Genomic DNA, 15,038 nt, shown 5'->3' on the forward strand with positions numbered 1-15,038 from the left:
GTTGTCACTGTGGGGCTCGTGCCGCTCGGGTCCTGCGGACTGACGCCCTCCGACATGGGGGCTCCGTGCCCAGCTCCAGCACAACCACTGCTCTCACACCTAAAGGGGCTCTTCTGGACAAGGACCCACCGAAAGGAAACACAAAGGATGAGTAACTCCTCGAGTAGCTCTTGCAAGGGCACACGAAGCCTGACAGGATGCTGGGACACCAGCGGAGCTCCCCCCAGGATGCCATGAACATCCCTCCAAGACAGCGGCCGAGCCAAGGCCTGGAGCCCCCGAGCCCCTTACCCCGGAGGAAGGGGTCTCTCCCACGTCGTGGTCTTGTTGTTGTGGTCTACATAGTAGACTCTACCATTCGGCAGCTCCCGCTGCTCCCACCTGCAAGGAAAATAAGCTCATGAGGCAGGTGATATTTGCTGGCACCAAGAACATCCAGAGAAGCTGCCCCTGCTGGGTCAGGGAGCCCAGCTCCTCACATCCTTGGCACTCCAGCCTTTATTTGACAGCTCTGCGTGGCACCTGCTGGGCCTCCTAGATGGGAATGCTGGGAGAAGGGCTGCAGCACTCTGCTTCCTCAACAGGCATAACTGGAGCACTAATTCCTAATTTTCCCCAGAAAGGGGGGGATTTCACATAGGGTCATAGGATTTCACAGAGGGTCAATTTTGTGCCTTGTGTTTCTGATGTTTCTGTTTGGTTTCCCTTAATACATCTTCAAAAGGGAGTGTGTGAGTTGGGGCTGAGGCTGGGATCCCTCCCTGCAGCCCTGGGCTTGCTGCTGACAGCTACAGCTTAAACACACGTGTGGCCACGGCACTCGGGCTGGGGTGGCCCTGAGGACAGCCCAGGTGACAGCAAGCCCGGCTTTACAGGGCCACGCTGCAACCATTCTTTGTGTGATTTTATTAATGAATTTACCCTGGCAAAGGTAAATGCTCTGTGGAGCCCGTGCTTTCTTGTCAGCTTTTATCCTGCAGCAGAGGAGGCGAGCCAGCAGCTGCTGACAGATAAAGTGTTCTCCTGCCACACTTCTGCTCCCACAGGCATCTCTCCCCATTCAATCATCTGTCTCAATTAATCACCACAAAAAGCTCTAGGAAATTAATACACCAGCTTCTGTGTGGCAGCAAGGGAGCCAGCCCAGGCTGGCAGGCAGCAGGCAGCCCTGGGGATGGAGCTGCTCCGAGTGCTGGTGCCCCACAGCCTGCGCTCATCCCAGCTCAGCCCCACAGCTCCAGGGACAGCAATGCTATCACCACAGCCACACACCTGCAGTGACACAGCTCAGCTGCATTGCAGCCTCTGTGAAGCCAACCTGCACATGTTGTTTCCAGTCAGCAGCACTGGACCTTTCTCCTCCCTGGAACAGGTCAGAGACACCAGTGGGTGTCCCTGAGGGGAGTCCAAGGCAGGACCTGCTGTGCCCCTGCACCATAAGGGTGAGGGGCTGCCAAGCCTGACACCACCCAGTTTCCTGGTCACAAACCATGAACTCGGTGCTTCACGAGCATAAAAGCACCAGGACAGGTAAAACAGGAGTGGAATCTCCAAAGAGAAAATCAACACAGCTAGGCTGTCCTAAGACATGAGCAGGTCTACCCCATGAGATGGATGGCAGAAGGTGTCCAGGCACTTTTAGGGCAGTGGAATTGCCCTGGACAGCCCCTCCAGTCTCATTAACAAGAGATGCTCTGATCCATACAGATCTGAGGACTTCCTGCAGCTACACAGACCAGAATTCCCATGATGAGAATTCCTCCAGGTTTCTGGATCCCTCTGGGTGCACTCCTGACTGCAAAGAGCCAGGTGGGACTACGGAGAACTGCTGGTGGTGGCAGTTACTGCCTGATGTCCCCTGCCCCCACCTCACCCCCTGTAAAAACACTGATGAGGTGACAAACTGCTCACCAGTGGGAGCGCTGGACAGTGGGAGCTCACCCCACAAGCATCACAAAGCACCCAACACGCCAGTCCCTGCCAGCTCTCCTCCAGCTGCCCACAGGCTCTTGATGGCCATGGATGCAAGGAGGCACAGGCAGTGGGAAGTGGCAGAGCTGAGGTAGCCCTGCAGTCCAAACAAAACGCCCTCCTTACGTAAGAAACCACAGCCCGTGGGCTCTGCCAGGCAGCATAAAGCACCTCTTTGTGCGGGCAAGGCAGCGCCGCACACCCCCGCCTGTCCCACACGGGATCATCCCTGACAGGATGCAGACGCAGAGCCAGCGGCCCCCTCCCCTCCCCTCAGTGCCAACCCACCCTGAAAGCCCAGCAGGAGAGCTGGGACCCCAGGCTGGGACCCCCGAGGCCTCGGGTGCCACACACGCTCCCGGCTCCGCAGGGGAACGCTGCCCAGAGGATGTGAAGGAGGCTTTGGGTAGTGTCAGGCTGGAATTACTCAGAACTCCTTCCAGCCCTCCCCAGCCCCTAGGACAGACTCCCAGTTGTGTGAGGGATGCCTTTGACCACCACACCTGGTGCAGATGTTGAGACACAGAGATCTGAGCACAGCAAATCACTCGGGATCCCCACATGAACCCAAGCATCTTGTCAGAGCCCAGAACGAGCAGGGAGGCTGGGGCCACCCTCCGGAGGCTGAAGTGAGTGCTCCCCACACTCCCAGGGAAGAAAGGAGATGCTCAGAGAACAAGGCAGAGCTCAGGAGGGACATGCCTGGCAGCTCTGCAGGGGACTTTGCTCCTGGAGTGGCAGAGCAGAAGCCACCCCCATGGGCTCTCACAGCCAGCCCAGCAAGGGGCTCTCCTGCATCCCCATCTCCCAAGCTGGGCCCCAAACCACCAGTCAGAATAATTACGTGGTGAGGTGAGCCTGCCAAAAACCAGCCTCCCTGGATCAGGGCTCAAGAGAACGCCAGAAGCTCATTTACACCACCCCAGGGACACAGTGTTGTGCAATCCCAATTCAGCAAATTCCCGTTAGCCCAGAACCTGCTCTGGCAGCTCCCTGGAAAGGCTCACACCATGAAGACCTCAGTGCATTCAACTCCTCACTCTCCTTCACCTGGGAAGCCCTTGATCTCTGGTCTCCCCTGCCCAGGCCAGTACAGCACGAGCAGAGCTCATGCTGCCCTCTCTCCCCCTACAGATCCCACAGCCAGCACAGAGGGTGCTAATCAAAGGCGTCTCCAGAGACCCAGATTCCAGGAGCTCAGCCTGGAGAATCCTCACTACCCCTTCAATGTTCCTCTCCATCCAGCTCCCAAAGCACAAGAGTTTTATCCTCCTCCCTGCTCTGACACCCCGATTCTCTGGTGTGAGCTCCACAGGGAGATGGGCAAGGAGGACATGGCAACCTCTCCATCTGGCCGGGCCAGGTAAACCCAGCCTGGTGTGTCTCCGAGAGCAGAGCCCGCAGCCTGCGGAACCCAGAGGTATCTGCAGGCTTCCCCACGCCGGCGAAGAAACAACAGCCTGTTTCCAACCCCAGGTGGGGAAATGGAGACCTTCAGTCTACCTGGTAGGAGCAGAAAGGGGCATAAGCTCTGGCTGGAATAAAGGCCTTTTTGAGAGCACTGGACTTTTCCAGCTGCCTGGAAACAGGAAGCGCCCAGGCCAGGAGAACAGAAACCCTCACACACCCGCATAAAGGCACAGTGAGCCGTTAACCCTAATTACCTGTGACTGACACGCGAGCGGGGCCCTGACCTTCCAGGCATCGCCTCAGCCAAAGCAAAATAAACAGCTGCCTTCATCCCAAACACAGCCCATTTCACCAGAATTCAAGGGCTCTGACACAAGGGGAGAACAGTACAGCTGCAGCACGCTGGGGGCTGAGCCCAGACCTCGACTGCTGCCCCCCACCCCAAGCCAGCAGCTCCCACTCCCCTCCAGCCCCTTCCCAACGTCCCCTGGAGGAGGAGGAGGAGGAGGATGAGCAGCATCTGCACCAGGGAGAATGAGCACCACTAGTCAAGGGTCCTGCCCCCTGTCCCCGGTGGCCAATGCCTCTGTGGTGTCCCCAGAGCATGTCCATGCCCTCCTGCTCAGTGGGAGCTCCCTGAAAATCCACACTCAGTCTCCTGGGCATTTCCCTCTGACTGATCCCTTGAGCAGCCCCGTGAGAGCAGAGGGCTCTGCTGCTCCACGGGCAGAGATGCCACCCACTGTTCAGTGCCCCAAACACCCAGTGGGCACAGGCCAGACCCCGGCCCAGGGCGTCCTGGGCAGGCAGGACAGGGAGCACCAGCTGTGCCAGGCAAGGGCCACAGGATTCCCAGCACCTGCCCCAGGCCCTCCCTGTTCCGCTGAGCACCAGAATCTCCAGCAGCTCCCTCCCTCGAACAGCCTCTGGTCCCGGCACACAGCAGTGCCCAGCTGGTTCCTGTCCCCCTCCCCGAGGGCCACAGGCAGAGCTTACCCGGGGGGCAGAGCATCCAGGGCGAGCACAGCTGCCCGGGCCGGGGGGGCGCTGGGGCCCGAGGCCGCCTCCTCTGCCTCCCTGGAGCTGCTCGGGGCAGGAGGGGCAGGAGCAGAGGAGCCCTCGGCCGTGCCGGACGCCGCCGGGGTGGGAACGCCGGCCCCTGCTGCCGGCCTGTCCTCATCCATGTCCACGGCAGCCACGGCGTCCCCGTTCACTGCGAAGGCAGAGGGCAGGAGGTCAGCACGGGGAGGGCACCAGGGCTGGCTGATCTTCCCGGGAAGCAGAGCACGTGGCGGGTGACAACCCAAGCACGGCACTCTCAGTGCTCCCAGCCTGCGGCAAAGGCAGCAGAAGTACTGCCATCGCCTGCATCCTGAGATGGTACTTTGCATTTGTGTGCAGGGTCACTTCTGCCACTGGAAACATGCTGCAACCCAGATGGGAACTCAGGGAATGAGCAAGAGCTCCCAAACAGCGGGTACAGCATCTCCCCTGAGGCACAGTGAATCCCCAGGCTCCACAAGTCAAGAGCACTGCAAAGAGCTAAACATTGCTGGATTCCACTGAACCTTTGGAAAAGGGGAGAGACAGAGCAAAGGAAAACTACAAAGAAAACTGTTGAGGAGGAAAATGCAGAGAAAAAAAATGAAAGGGAATTTGTTAGAGGAATATTTATTAGATACCAAAACCCAGAGACCTGGCAGCCAAGCTGAGGAGAACCTTTGGTACGAGATATCCTGGCTGGAGCGGTAAAGCAAAAGCTTTATAAAAACCCACAAACAAGGAACAAGGGAGTGAGGGATGCAGACATATTTCCAGGAGCTAGAGCTGAGAAACGTAAAAAACTGTAAGGGAAGCCCAAATATTTAGAAGCATTGTAGGAAAAAGCAGTATAAACCCTCATGGAAGGGAGACTGAAGAGCTACAGATGCTCTGTAGAAGAGACAGAATGAGGCCCACCAATGCACAGCGACAAAATTCCCAGGCACTACAAGATGCATTACGAATCTCAGCAGAGACTCATTTTCTCCCCAGTGAATATCCCTGAGCTCTGCCCCCACCTCCCAGGAACCCTGGTCACCTGTGCCGTTGGCCACGCTGGTGGCCGTGCCGTTGGCCACGCCGTTGGCCATGCTGGTGGCCGTGCCGTTGGCCGCGCTGGTGGCCACACCGTTGGCCATGCTGGTGGCTGTGCTGGTGTGCTGTGAGCTCTTGGCCTGCTGCCGGTGCCGGCTCCTGGCACTGGGACTTTGCTCTCCACTCCCCGTGTTTCCCCGGGCTGCTCCGGCCGCATGTCGGTGTGTCCTGCAAGGGAGGGAGCACCTGAGGTGAGAGACATCACATGGAAAACACCACTGCTGCCTTTTCACCTGGGCTTCTGCTGCTTCTGCCCAGCACAGCTACCAATGTTCCCTGGGAAAGGCCAGGATATGGCTCCCTGCCTCTGCTCAGGGCAGTGCCTGGAGCTCCATGCTGGCTGCTCAGACCTGCCCACAGTCCCGGCACACACCTGCTGGTGGCAGAGACCCATGGAGGAGCCACCTGGGTGACACCACCTTGCTCTGTTCACAGGTGGTCACTCTACATGCCGAGGAATGGCCCTGGATGCTCATAGACAGACACCTGCTCACCACTGTGGATCCCAGCTTGCTCCGTCCACCCCTGCAGATCCCAGGAGATCCCGCCCCAGGCCCGGGTCCTGCACCATGGTGGGGACCCTCTCCGGTGCCTCGTGCCTGGCTCCAAGCCTAGCGCAGAGGCAGGTGAAGAAGGTGCTCCCAGGACAGCTGTGGCCTCCAGAAAAGGAGGGAACAAGCAGTCAGGAAAGGTGAGAGCTGAAATCACAGCACGAGTTGAGACCAGCTCAGGCGCAGCTGCTCCATCTCCTGGGGGTCACTGCCACCTTGGAGCTCACCTGCCACCGTTCTCCATGGCCAGGGTAGTGCAGCCTTCACTGGCAAAGCACCTGCAGCTCCCCCAAGCAACTCACTGCCTTGGACCATCCAGGGCCCCCAAGGCAGCACAAAGGCATTCCTGAAAAAGCTGGGTTTCACCCTAAGAACTCATTCCTGTGAGCAAGGAGAGGGACAGGGCAGGAGGGGAGATCCTGTCATCCCAAATCTGGGGGGCCTGAGCAGCAGAGGCAGAGCCCAGGCACCTCCACCCAGACTGGCAGCCCAGGCAGCAACCACGGAGGGTAGAGACTGCAGGGAAAAGGACATCAGTTTCTCCCAACCAAAATCTACCTTAAAAGGGCAAAACCCACAAACTGTCCCCAAGTCTCAGGGCTGGTACTGGGAGGGGACAGCAGCTTGGCAGCAACAGGGCACAGATCAGTTCTGCCACTCTCAGCAGCTCCAGCAACTGGAGCCCTCCCACTCGCTCCAAAGCTGCTCTCCTTGGGGAGCGGCTCATGGCAGGGCTGGGATCAGGAGGAGACATGGGAAAGCAGGAGCTTTGTTGAAAATATACTAGATGAGAGCCACGGGCAGGGCAGGAGCTCACTTGAGTGAGTCACAGACCCCTAGGAGGGCAGCCCCAGCCAGAGGCTCCTGGAGGGGCTCCTCAGACAGTGAATTCCCTGAAACCCCACTGGCCCCCAGACACTGCTCAGTGCTGGGGTTTGCTTTGGCCACCAACACCCAGCAACATGAGGCATCTGTGGGGAGAGAAAAGGCTCCTCTTCCCCCATCTGGAGGTAGGGGGCCCCTCACTGTGGGGGCTCAGCAGGGCACACTGATACTCCTCCCTCCCAAAAGCTGGCTGAGACGTCTCCCCACAGTTCCCCCCATGGCAAGGCTGAAGGCAGCACAGCCCCCAGAGCCCTGGCCAGAGGGGAGCAGGCAGGTGCCACCAGCCAGTCCCACTGGGAGCAACCTTTCTGGCATGGGATGGCTCTGGTCCCTGCCCTCTTCAGCACAGATGAGCTCAGAACTGCCCAGGGAGTTTTTAGAAACCAAAACAGGATGTTTCCAGACTGCCAGCAGGCAGCACAGGGTTACCAGCCTGAATTAGCCAGCCTGCCGCCCAGCCCAGCCCAGCCCAGCCCAGCCCAGCCCTCCTACGAGTGCTCCCATCTGGGCATTGTCTTTTAATAGACACTGGAAACAAACCCAGCAAGGCCACAGAGCACGGTGGGATGGAAGCGTGTGCTCAAAATAGGAGCAAGGAAAAAAACAGGCAGAGCACGGATGGGAACAGACAGGGTGGGATGGAGTGGGGTGTGTGGATGGCAGCCCCTCTCCCACAGCGGGGACAAGACCCTGCTGTCCCCCATCGACTTGAGGACCTTGGCTAGCTGCCCCACTGCCCCTCCTGGGCTGGGGCAAATGATGCCAAAGAGTAAAGTGGCATCAGCCAGATGACATCAACCCTTCCTCTTCCCCTTCTGCCAAGGCAGAATCCCCTCACCACAGTGGCCAACACAGACCCCAGCCAAGAAGCCCAGGAATGGCCAGATCCTGCAGCTGGGATGGCCAGAGGGTCCCTCAGGAGATGCAGCAGAGGTAGCAGGATGTCTCAGTCTCACTCAGCACATCAGAGCCCAAGCTGTGGCTGAGGAGGAGGAGGGCAGAGCACAGGCTGGAGCCAGCACTGGCTCTGGGGAGCAGGGCACAATCTCTGGGATACAACCAGGAGAGCCTCAGTGACATGCAGGCAGTGAAAGCACAGCCCCCAAAACACAGAGCTGAGAAATTCCCCCTGTCCCTGCCAAAGGGGGAAGGCAGCCACATTCCCCAGCACCCAAATGAGAGAATCATGGAATAGTTTGGGTGCAAAGGGATCTGAAAGCTCATTCTCATTCCAGCTCCTGCCATGGGCAGGGATACCTTCCACTATCCCAGGGTGCTCCAAACTCTGTCCAACCTGGTCTTGGACACTTCCAGGGATGGGGCAGCCACGGCTTCTCTAAGCAACCTGTGCCAGGGCCTCCACAAACGGGGGATGTGGCACCCATGGCCCCAGCTCTCAGCCAGAGCTCCCTCTCTCCCTGCACAGATGGCTGTGGAATTTCACACCCAATCACCAAGATTAGCAGCAAATCCCAAGATGACATTTGTTCAGGAGAAGAAAGAGAAGCCCTGACCAAGCAATTTCCCTTGCAGGGACAGTGTGGAAATAGCTGAGGAGCAAAGAATGCCCCTTTTCTTCCCATGCTGCCGCTGAGCGACTTTGCCAGCATCCATCACCAAGCCCAAGAAAATAAACACGGCTCTGTGTATAAACACAGCAACCATCAAACAACATTCCCAAGTGCAAGGGACCCACATTCCACCCTGGAGTGTGCAGCTGTCTCCTCTGTGGGTACGGAGAGCAGTGCTCTGCCCCACAGAGCAGCACCACATCAAACTGAGCAGGTATGTCCAGAGCAAACCCAAATTCGGGGGAGTACAGCATGGACTGAGAACTAGCTCGGAGCTTTCCACAGCAGGGCAGCCAGGGGATATGGCTGATGGCAGGCACACCTGGCAGGTGGCTGAAGGTGCCCTGCACAATTCCTGGCCAGACCTCACCACACTCAAGGTGACAGCTGAAGCACAAACTCCTCACAGCCGACGGGCAGGCAATGGGGAGTGGGCAACAAGCAGTGGCCAGGCTCAGCCTCCCAAACCAGAATTTTCTTTGCAGGTTTTCTAGCACCTCCTGAGAACTGCTAAGTGCCTGCCAAGCCCAGCTCAGTCAGGCCACTGAGCACTTCCCACCCCTGGGGAGGCTCTAACACCTGGACAGCAGGAATCAACAGGAGCAGCCACCACAAAAGGGCACGATCTGTGTTCACAAACTGTTCCCAATTTCCATCCCTCTCCCTCCTTGGGTGGGAGATGAACACACAGCATGGAAAGACAAGGTCACTTTTTGAGCCAAAAACATCAACTCTGGCGTGTGCCGAGCAGATAAAGAAGGAGCAGAAGAGCTCGAGGTGTGAAGCTTGTAGATGAGAGTGCTCCTGAGCCTGGGCCACGCAGAACCTCCCAGGGACAGGCTGCAGGCACCCTCTCCACAGCCACACTCCTACCCAGAACATCTGTACAGGCTGCTGGGCCACTGCCATGCTCTAGAAATATAAATAGGTGTTAAATTCAACTCCATGTTGACAGTGTGACACGTCTCTCAGTAACCACAGCTCCAAAAGGAGCAGCGCTGAGCCACTCCAGCCCGGCAAGGAGGCAGGGCAGGGCAGGGCAGGGCATGGAGCCAGCTGCAGGATGGCCTGCTGCCCAAGCATCTCACTTCCTTTGGGAGCAGCTGTTATTTCCCTGCAGCTCTGCTTCTCCTGCTCTCCCTGGACCTTCCTAAGCATCTCCCTCTGGCCATTGCCTGGAGGGGCATTGTGCTTCCAAGCCTGGCCAGGGCTGTGCTCAGGTGCTGGGGTTTCTGTGATCCCTATTTAAGGGACCCCACTTTGCTGGTATGCCTCATCACAGCCTGCCCCACTCTCAGATCATTTTTTCAGCTGCCAGTGGAGCAACTGGTGGAAACTCTCTGAGCCATGACAGACTTGCTACTCTTTGAGACACCAACATTTTAGGAGAGGCTCAGGCCAGCCACAGCCCAGCTGTACAGTCACTCCTCCGCACTCCCAGCTCTGCCGTCCCCCAGCACAGACCTCCTGTGTGCAGTGTGACAGGGCTCACTGGGAGATCTGGAGTGGGGTGCACAGCACAAGGACAATCCAGACACAGCCACAGCAACCCCTCAGCAATGGACACGTGGCATGGGACCCTCACCTCGGTCTGCTGCCAAAGCAGTTGGTGCTGGGAGGTTGGTGCCGGCCCTCCGCGGCCACAGCTGTGCTGCTGGAGTCCCGCCCAGGTACCTGGGACCCTGCATGGGGGAAGAACAAGGGGTGAAGAAAAGGACTGGATCACCTACCCTCCTTCCCTCCTCCCCACCTTCAAGAAAGGGGCCCCAAAAGCACAACAGCCCCATCCCCTGCAGGACAGACCCCAGCACCCAAGGACCCCCTGCCTCACACCACAAAGCCCAGCACCCCAAGCAGGACACAGGACTCTGCAGAGTTGGCAGCGCCAGGACAGCACCGCACCCACAGCTCCCAGATTTCACAGGTTTTGTCTTCCACTGGCAAAGAAAAGGAGTCAAGGGAAAGCAATGTACCAAGCCCTGCTCTGTACAAGCTTTGCTCTCCTGGCAACCCTGAGAGATCAGCCACCAGCTCATGACCCCACAGATGCCCTGGCATGGGGAGCTCTCGTGAGTGGATCAGCAGACACTGACACCATTTCCCCAGCCCTCACAGCGAGCAGGGAAGGGGCAGATCCAGCGAGGGAAGGGGCTGATCTGTGTGGAAGGCTGGAGGAGGCTGCAGAAGGGCCGCTCCTCCCAGGCTGCTGGGGAGGCTGCTGGGAGCCTGTGGCCGCTCCCGTTCCACTCCTGCCACACGCCGGCACTGGCAGGAGCCCACGGGGCCGGCCCGGGCTGGGCAGGGGCCTCACGGGGGGCGGAGGTGGGTGCTGGCCCAGGACACCAGAGCTCGCCCCGCTCCCCGTGCGGGCCGGGCACTCACGCTCACGCTCACACTCACACTCACCCTCCGAGCCGGCACTGCCGTCGGGAACGCTGCCCAGAGCAACAGCTGGCCCGTCCAGGAAAACCGTCAGCTCTCCACCCGACACAATGCTGCCTTTGTTCTCCGTCTGCAGGTCCAGGGTCAGCTGCCTGTTCTCCACTGCACCAGACGGGACATGGAGAAAGAGACCCCCCGTCACCACTGGGACACCGGCCCCGGCAGGGGTGGCTCCTCTGCCCCAGCCCTGTGCCAGCCTCCCGGGCCCCCCCATCCCCTAAGGACAATGTGCCCACGCCTCAGGGCCTCCAGTGTTGGCCCCACACCTACACACACCCACCAGCGCTGCCAGAGGACCCCAGCCAGTCCCACCACCCACTCCTGAGAAAAATCCCTCTTCACCTTCACCCCTTTACTGGGGCTGCAGCTGCCCCAGGGGCCCTGGCTTTGACAGCAAGACACCTATCGCTCACAGATACAGGAGCTGCAGCTGTAGGGCAGATCCCAGCAGGAAAGCCAAGGGATTTCACAGAACCACCAGGTTGGAAGAGACCTTCAAGATCATCAAGTCCAGCCCATGCCCAAACACCTCAACTAAACCATGGTACCAAGTGCCACATCCAGTCTTTTTTTAAACACATCCAGGGATGGTGACTCCACCACCTCCCTGGGCAGGCCATTCTAGAACTTTATCACTCTTTCCATAAAAAACTCTTTCCTAATATCCAACCTAAATTTCCCTTGGCATAGTTTAAGGCTGTGTCCTCTGGTTCTGTCAGTGCTGCCTGGAGAAAGAGACCAACCCCACCTGACCACAGCCACCTTTCAGGAGCTGTAGAGAGTGATGAAGTCACCTCTGAGTCTCCTTTTCTCCAGGCTGAGCACGCCCAGCTCCCTCAGCTGTTCCTCACAGGGTTTGTGTTCCCAGCCCCTCATCAGCCTTGTTGCCTCCTCTGGACACACTCAAGTGTCCCAACATCCTTCCTAAACTGAGGGGGGCTCATTTAAGACAACACAAGAGCCAAGAGGGGTCCTGCATGATGGTGAGCATCCCTCCATCCACATCCCCATGCATCAACTCCACTGAACAAAACCAGCATAGAGAGCAGTCCCCAAACAGGAACACTCTGCTGCAGCACTGGACAGCATTCACAGAAGGTTCTGAAGAGGGTGCCACAGGCTGGGAGGCTCCTGGAGACAGCTGCCAGCTCCACTCCCTCCTGTGTGAGCCAGTCTGGCTTCATCAGCTTGGCTCTGCTAGTCCCTGGGGGCAATGGGGGCACAGCACAGCCCTCAGCACCCACCCCATCACAGCAATGCCTGCCAGTGCCAGCCAGACTGAAACACCCATCAGTGAAGGCCAGAAAAATTTGGCTGCACCAGCCTGGGACACTAGCCCAGACGCTTCCTGACTCATTTGCTCAAATAATATTTTTATTATACACGGATTGCTCATGACACAATGGCACCATTTTTTAGCAACCTGCTTTGTCCCGGTGTGACGCGGGGACGAGGTGCGGCTCAGCCAACAGGAGCAGGACGGGAGCACACCCCCACAGAGCCCTTGTCCCACCTCGAGTGTGAGCTGTCCCACACTGGGATTTGACGCTTCCTTCTCCAAGGGCCCCCAAAATGCAGTGACGCAGGGTCTGCAGCAGACACGGAGCTGTGGGACAGGTGGCACTTGTGGATCTGAAGGAAGTCTCCAGTTTTTAGTGCCAAGGCAGGTGTCTCCTGCACAACAGAGGCACACGCTCACAGCAGCACAGCTCTGTCACTGATCACCATCATGCAACAAGGGATCCTGCTGAGCCTGGTCTTCCCCTCTGCCTCACGGAGCTGCACTCCCCTTGCTTCCATGGGAAACCGACCTCACAGACAGTTTTAAGAGCCTGAGACAGAAGATGCTACTGAGCACAGCCAAAAAACAGAACAAATCCAGACCCTGTTTCCCCCCTTGCTCCTCCAAGCCATAGGAATCCACATTTTCTCCAGGGTCCCTCCATCCCCCTCCGCGCGTGCCGCGCTCCGGGGCCGCACAAGCCCTCATTGTGCGGGCGCCCAGCTGAGGCGCAAAGACAAGGTGTCTCCGAGTGGAGGATGTGAACATGAACCTCCCAGCCGGCTTCCTTCGCCCCCCTCCACCCCCTCCAGCTTTTTTAAAGAAAATAAACACTCGCAGAACCTTCCCCGCCCTGTCCCCGTGCAGCATGCGGGACGCACAAAGGGACATTGCTGCTGCACCAACGGCGGGTCCCCCGAAGGGCCCGGCACAAAGGCTGCCTCTGTCCCGCCGGCTGCCAGAATGTCAGAGGGATTATTATTATTTTGGGAGGGGGTCGGGGGGTGATTTGGTCCTGAATAAGGTCTCAGTTCAGCTACTTCCAGTGCCCTGCACGCAGCATCAGAGATCCCATTTAGCAGAGGTGAGCTGGAATTCCCACCCAGCCCATTAAGCGGATTTACGGTTCCACTAAACGAGGCTGGGAGCAGCCGGCGTGATAACGGCCCTGCGCTGAGCCCCAGCCCTGGGACCCCCAGGAACCACATGTGCCTGACTCCAGGGAGCTGCCACACGGGATGGGCAGCTCCTCTGGAAGACCCTGTGTGAGGTGGCTCCATCGCCACAGCTGCATCCCAGAAGGTTTTCAGACAGACAGCCAAAATGAGCTTCCCAGTGTCTCAGCTTCCCAAACCTAGCACCAAGCTTTTTGCCCAGTCCCACTGGATGCAAAGGCCAGTTCCCATTCCAACAGCTCCATGTACCTGTCCAGGTTTTGTCTGGGATGAATCAAAGCTCCCTGGTGCCGAGCAGGTGAAGGCTGGCTCAGCCTTTGTGCATTCCCACAGAAGGAATGACTCCATGCCGTGGCTACAGTCCCCCCAGGAACAAGCAAGAGGCAAGTTAAACCTTCTACAGACATTCCCAAACCAAGAAGGAACACACAGTTTAGGGGAAGGGATAATCTTTAGTGTCCCATGAAAGTCTCCCCAGGGAAGCTTTGCCTTTGCTGCTGATCCAACCTCAGCCACCAGCGGCTTAGAGACAACTGTGTCCCACTCCATTTATCTGCCAGGGATTACCAGGAGGGCCTCAGGTTTCTGTAACTCTCCATTAAAAGGTGACATGGGATGGGCACTCTCCAATCCCCCTAGTGACCCACTGGCTGGATGGCCAGTTTTGTGGGATTACATCCTGGCCACGGCAGAGCCAGCTCACGGAGCTGCTGGGACATGCAGCACAGCACAGCTCCTTGACATCACAGCCACTGTGGGGTGGAGCTGCAGTTTTCCAGAGGCTGGGAATTGCTGCTGGTGTCCTGGAGGACCCCAGGAGGCTACAGCTCCAGCCACTCTGCCTGGGGCACCGCTGCAGGGACCCTGTGGGATCCCTAAAGCCCTGGCACGTGGTGCCACTCAGCACACAGCGGGACCAGCAGAACCAGCCAGGCCCAGTGCGGGCTCCCATAGCGCCCGGGATGCAGAGCAGCTCCCGGGATGCGGGGCTGGCCGGGGCCAGCAGCTCCAGGAGCCCGGGAACAAAGAGGTGCCTCTGTTCAGGGGCCGGGGCCGGGGGCGTGCCACGGCAAACGAGCTGTTTTATGGGAGCCCTGGGAGCAGCTCGGCTCCTGGAAGGCTCCAGCCCGCGCTGGTGACTGAGCCGGCCCTGACCCACGTCCCCTCCTCCCCGGCCAATCCCCGGGAAGGCGGGAGGGGCTGCCTGCCAGCGGAGAGGCCCCGCAGGAAGCACGGCCGGAGCCCCGGCTCTCCTGCCACAGCCAGGCTGTCACTCCAGAGGCTTGCACAGCCTTCCCGGCAGCTCAGCTGAGCTCTTCTTCCATGCTCCAGGCCTCAGAGCTGGGACTTTTCCCCCTGCAGTGAGACACGCCTGGCAGGAGGGCTGGCAGCAGCATCCTGGCACGCACTGCCACAGGTGTCACCGGCAGCGAGGACACGGTCCTGCCCACCGAAGAGAGCGACAGGAACACCAACCCAGGGTCACAGCTACACTCACAAATCAGCACCTTTCATAAAGCCTCACCAAAACCACAACAAACCCAACTAAGAGGGGCTGCTGCCTGGCAGGAGCTCACTCTTGGCTGAGCGCCTCTCAGGATGGGAGAGAAGGGCC

General features: G+C 58.6%; 1 protein-coding gene across 2 annotated transcripts in view; it reads right to left on the minus strand.

The window, feature by feature from the left end:
• WWP2 (WW domain containing E3 ubiquitin protein ligase 2) overlaps positions 1-15,038 on the minus strand; it is a 30,889-nt gene that overhangs the window by 11,277 nt on the left and 4,574 nt on the right. For both annotated transcript variants that reach the window (XM_084215125.1, XM_084215126.1), the window contains 5 exons: positions 10,931-11,068; positions 10,110-10,206; positions 5,462-5,685; positions 4,378-4,594; positions 292-381 (listed from right to left, as the gene is read on the minus strand). In XM_084215125.1, the coding sequence (XP_084071251.1) occupies positions 292-381; positions 4,378-4,594; positions 5,462-5,685; positions 10,110-10,206; positions 10,931-11,068 (766 nt within the window). The remainder of the gene's footprint in view (positions 1-291; positions 382-4,377; positions 4,595-5,461; positions 5,686-10,109; positions 10,207-10,930; positions 11,069-15,038) is intronic.

This window comes from Fringilla coelebs (genome assembly GCF_963513975.1).
Source record: "Fringilla coelebs genome assembly, chromosome: 14".
Taxonomy (NCBI): domain Eukaryota; kingdom Metazoa; phylum Chordata; class Aves; order Passeriformes; family Fringillidae; genus Fringilla; species Fringilla coelebs.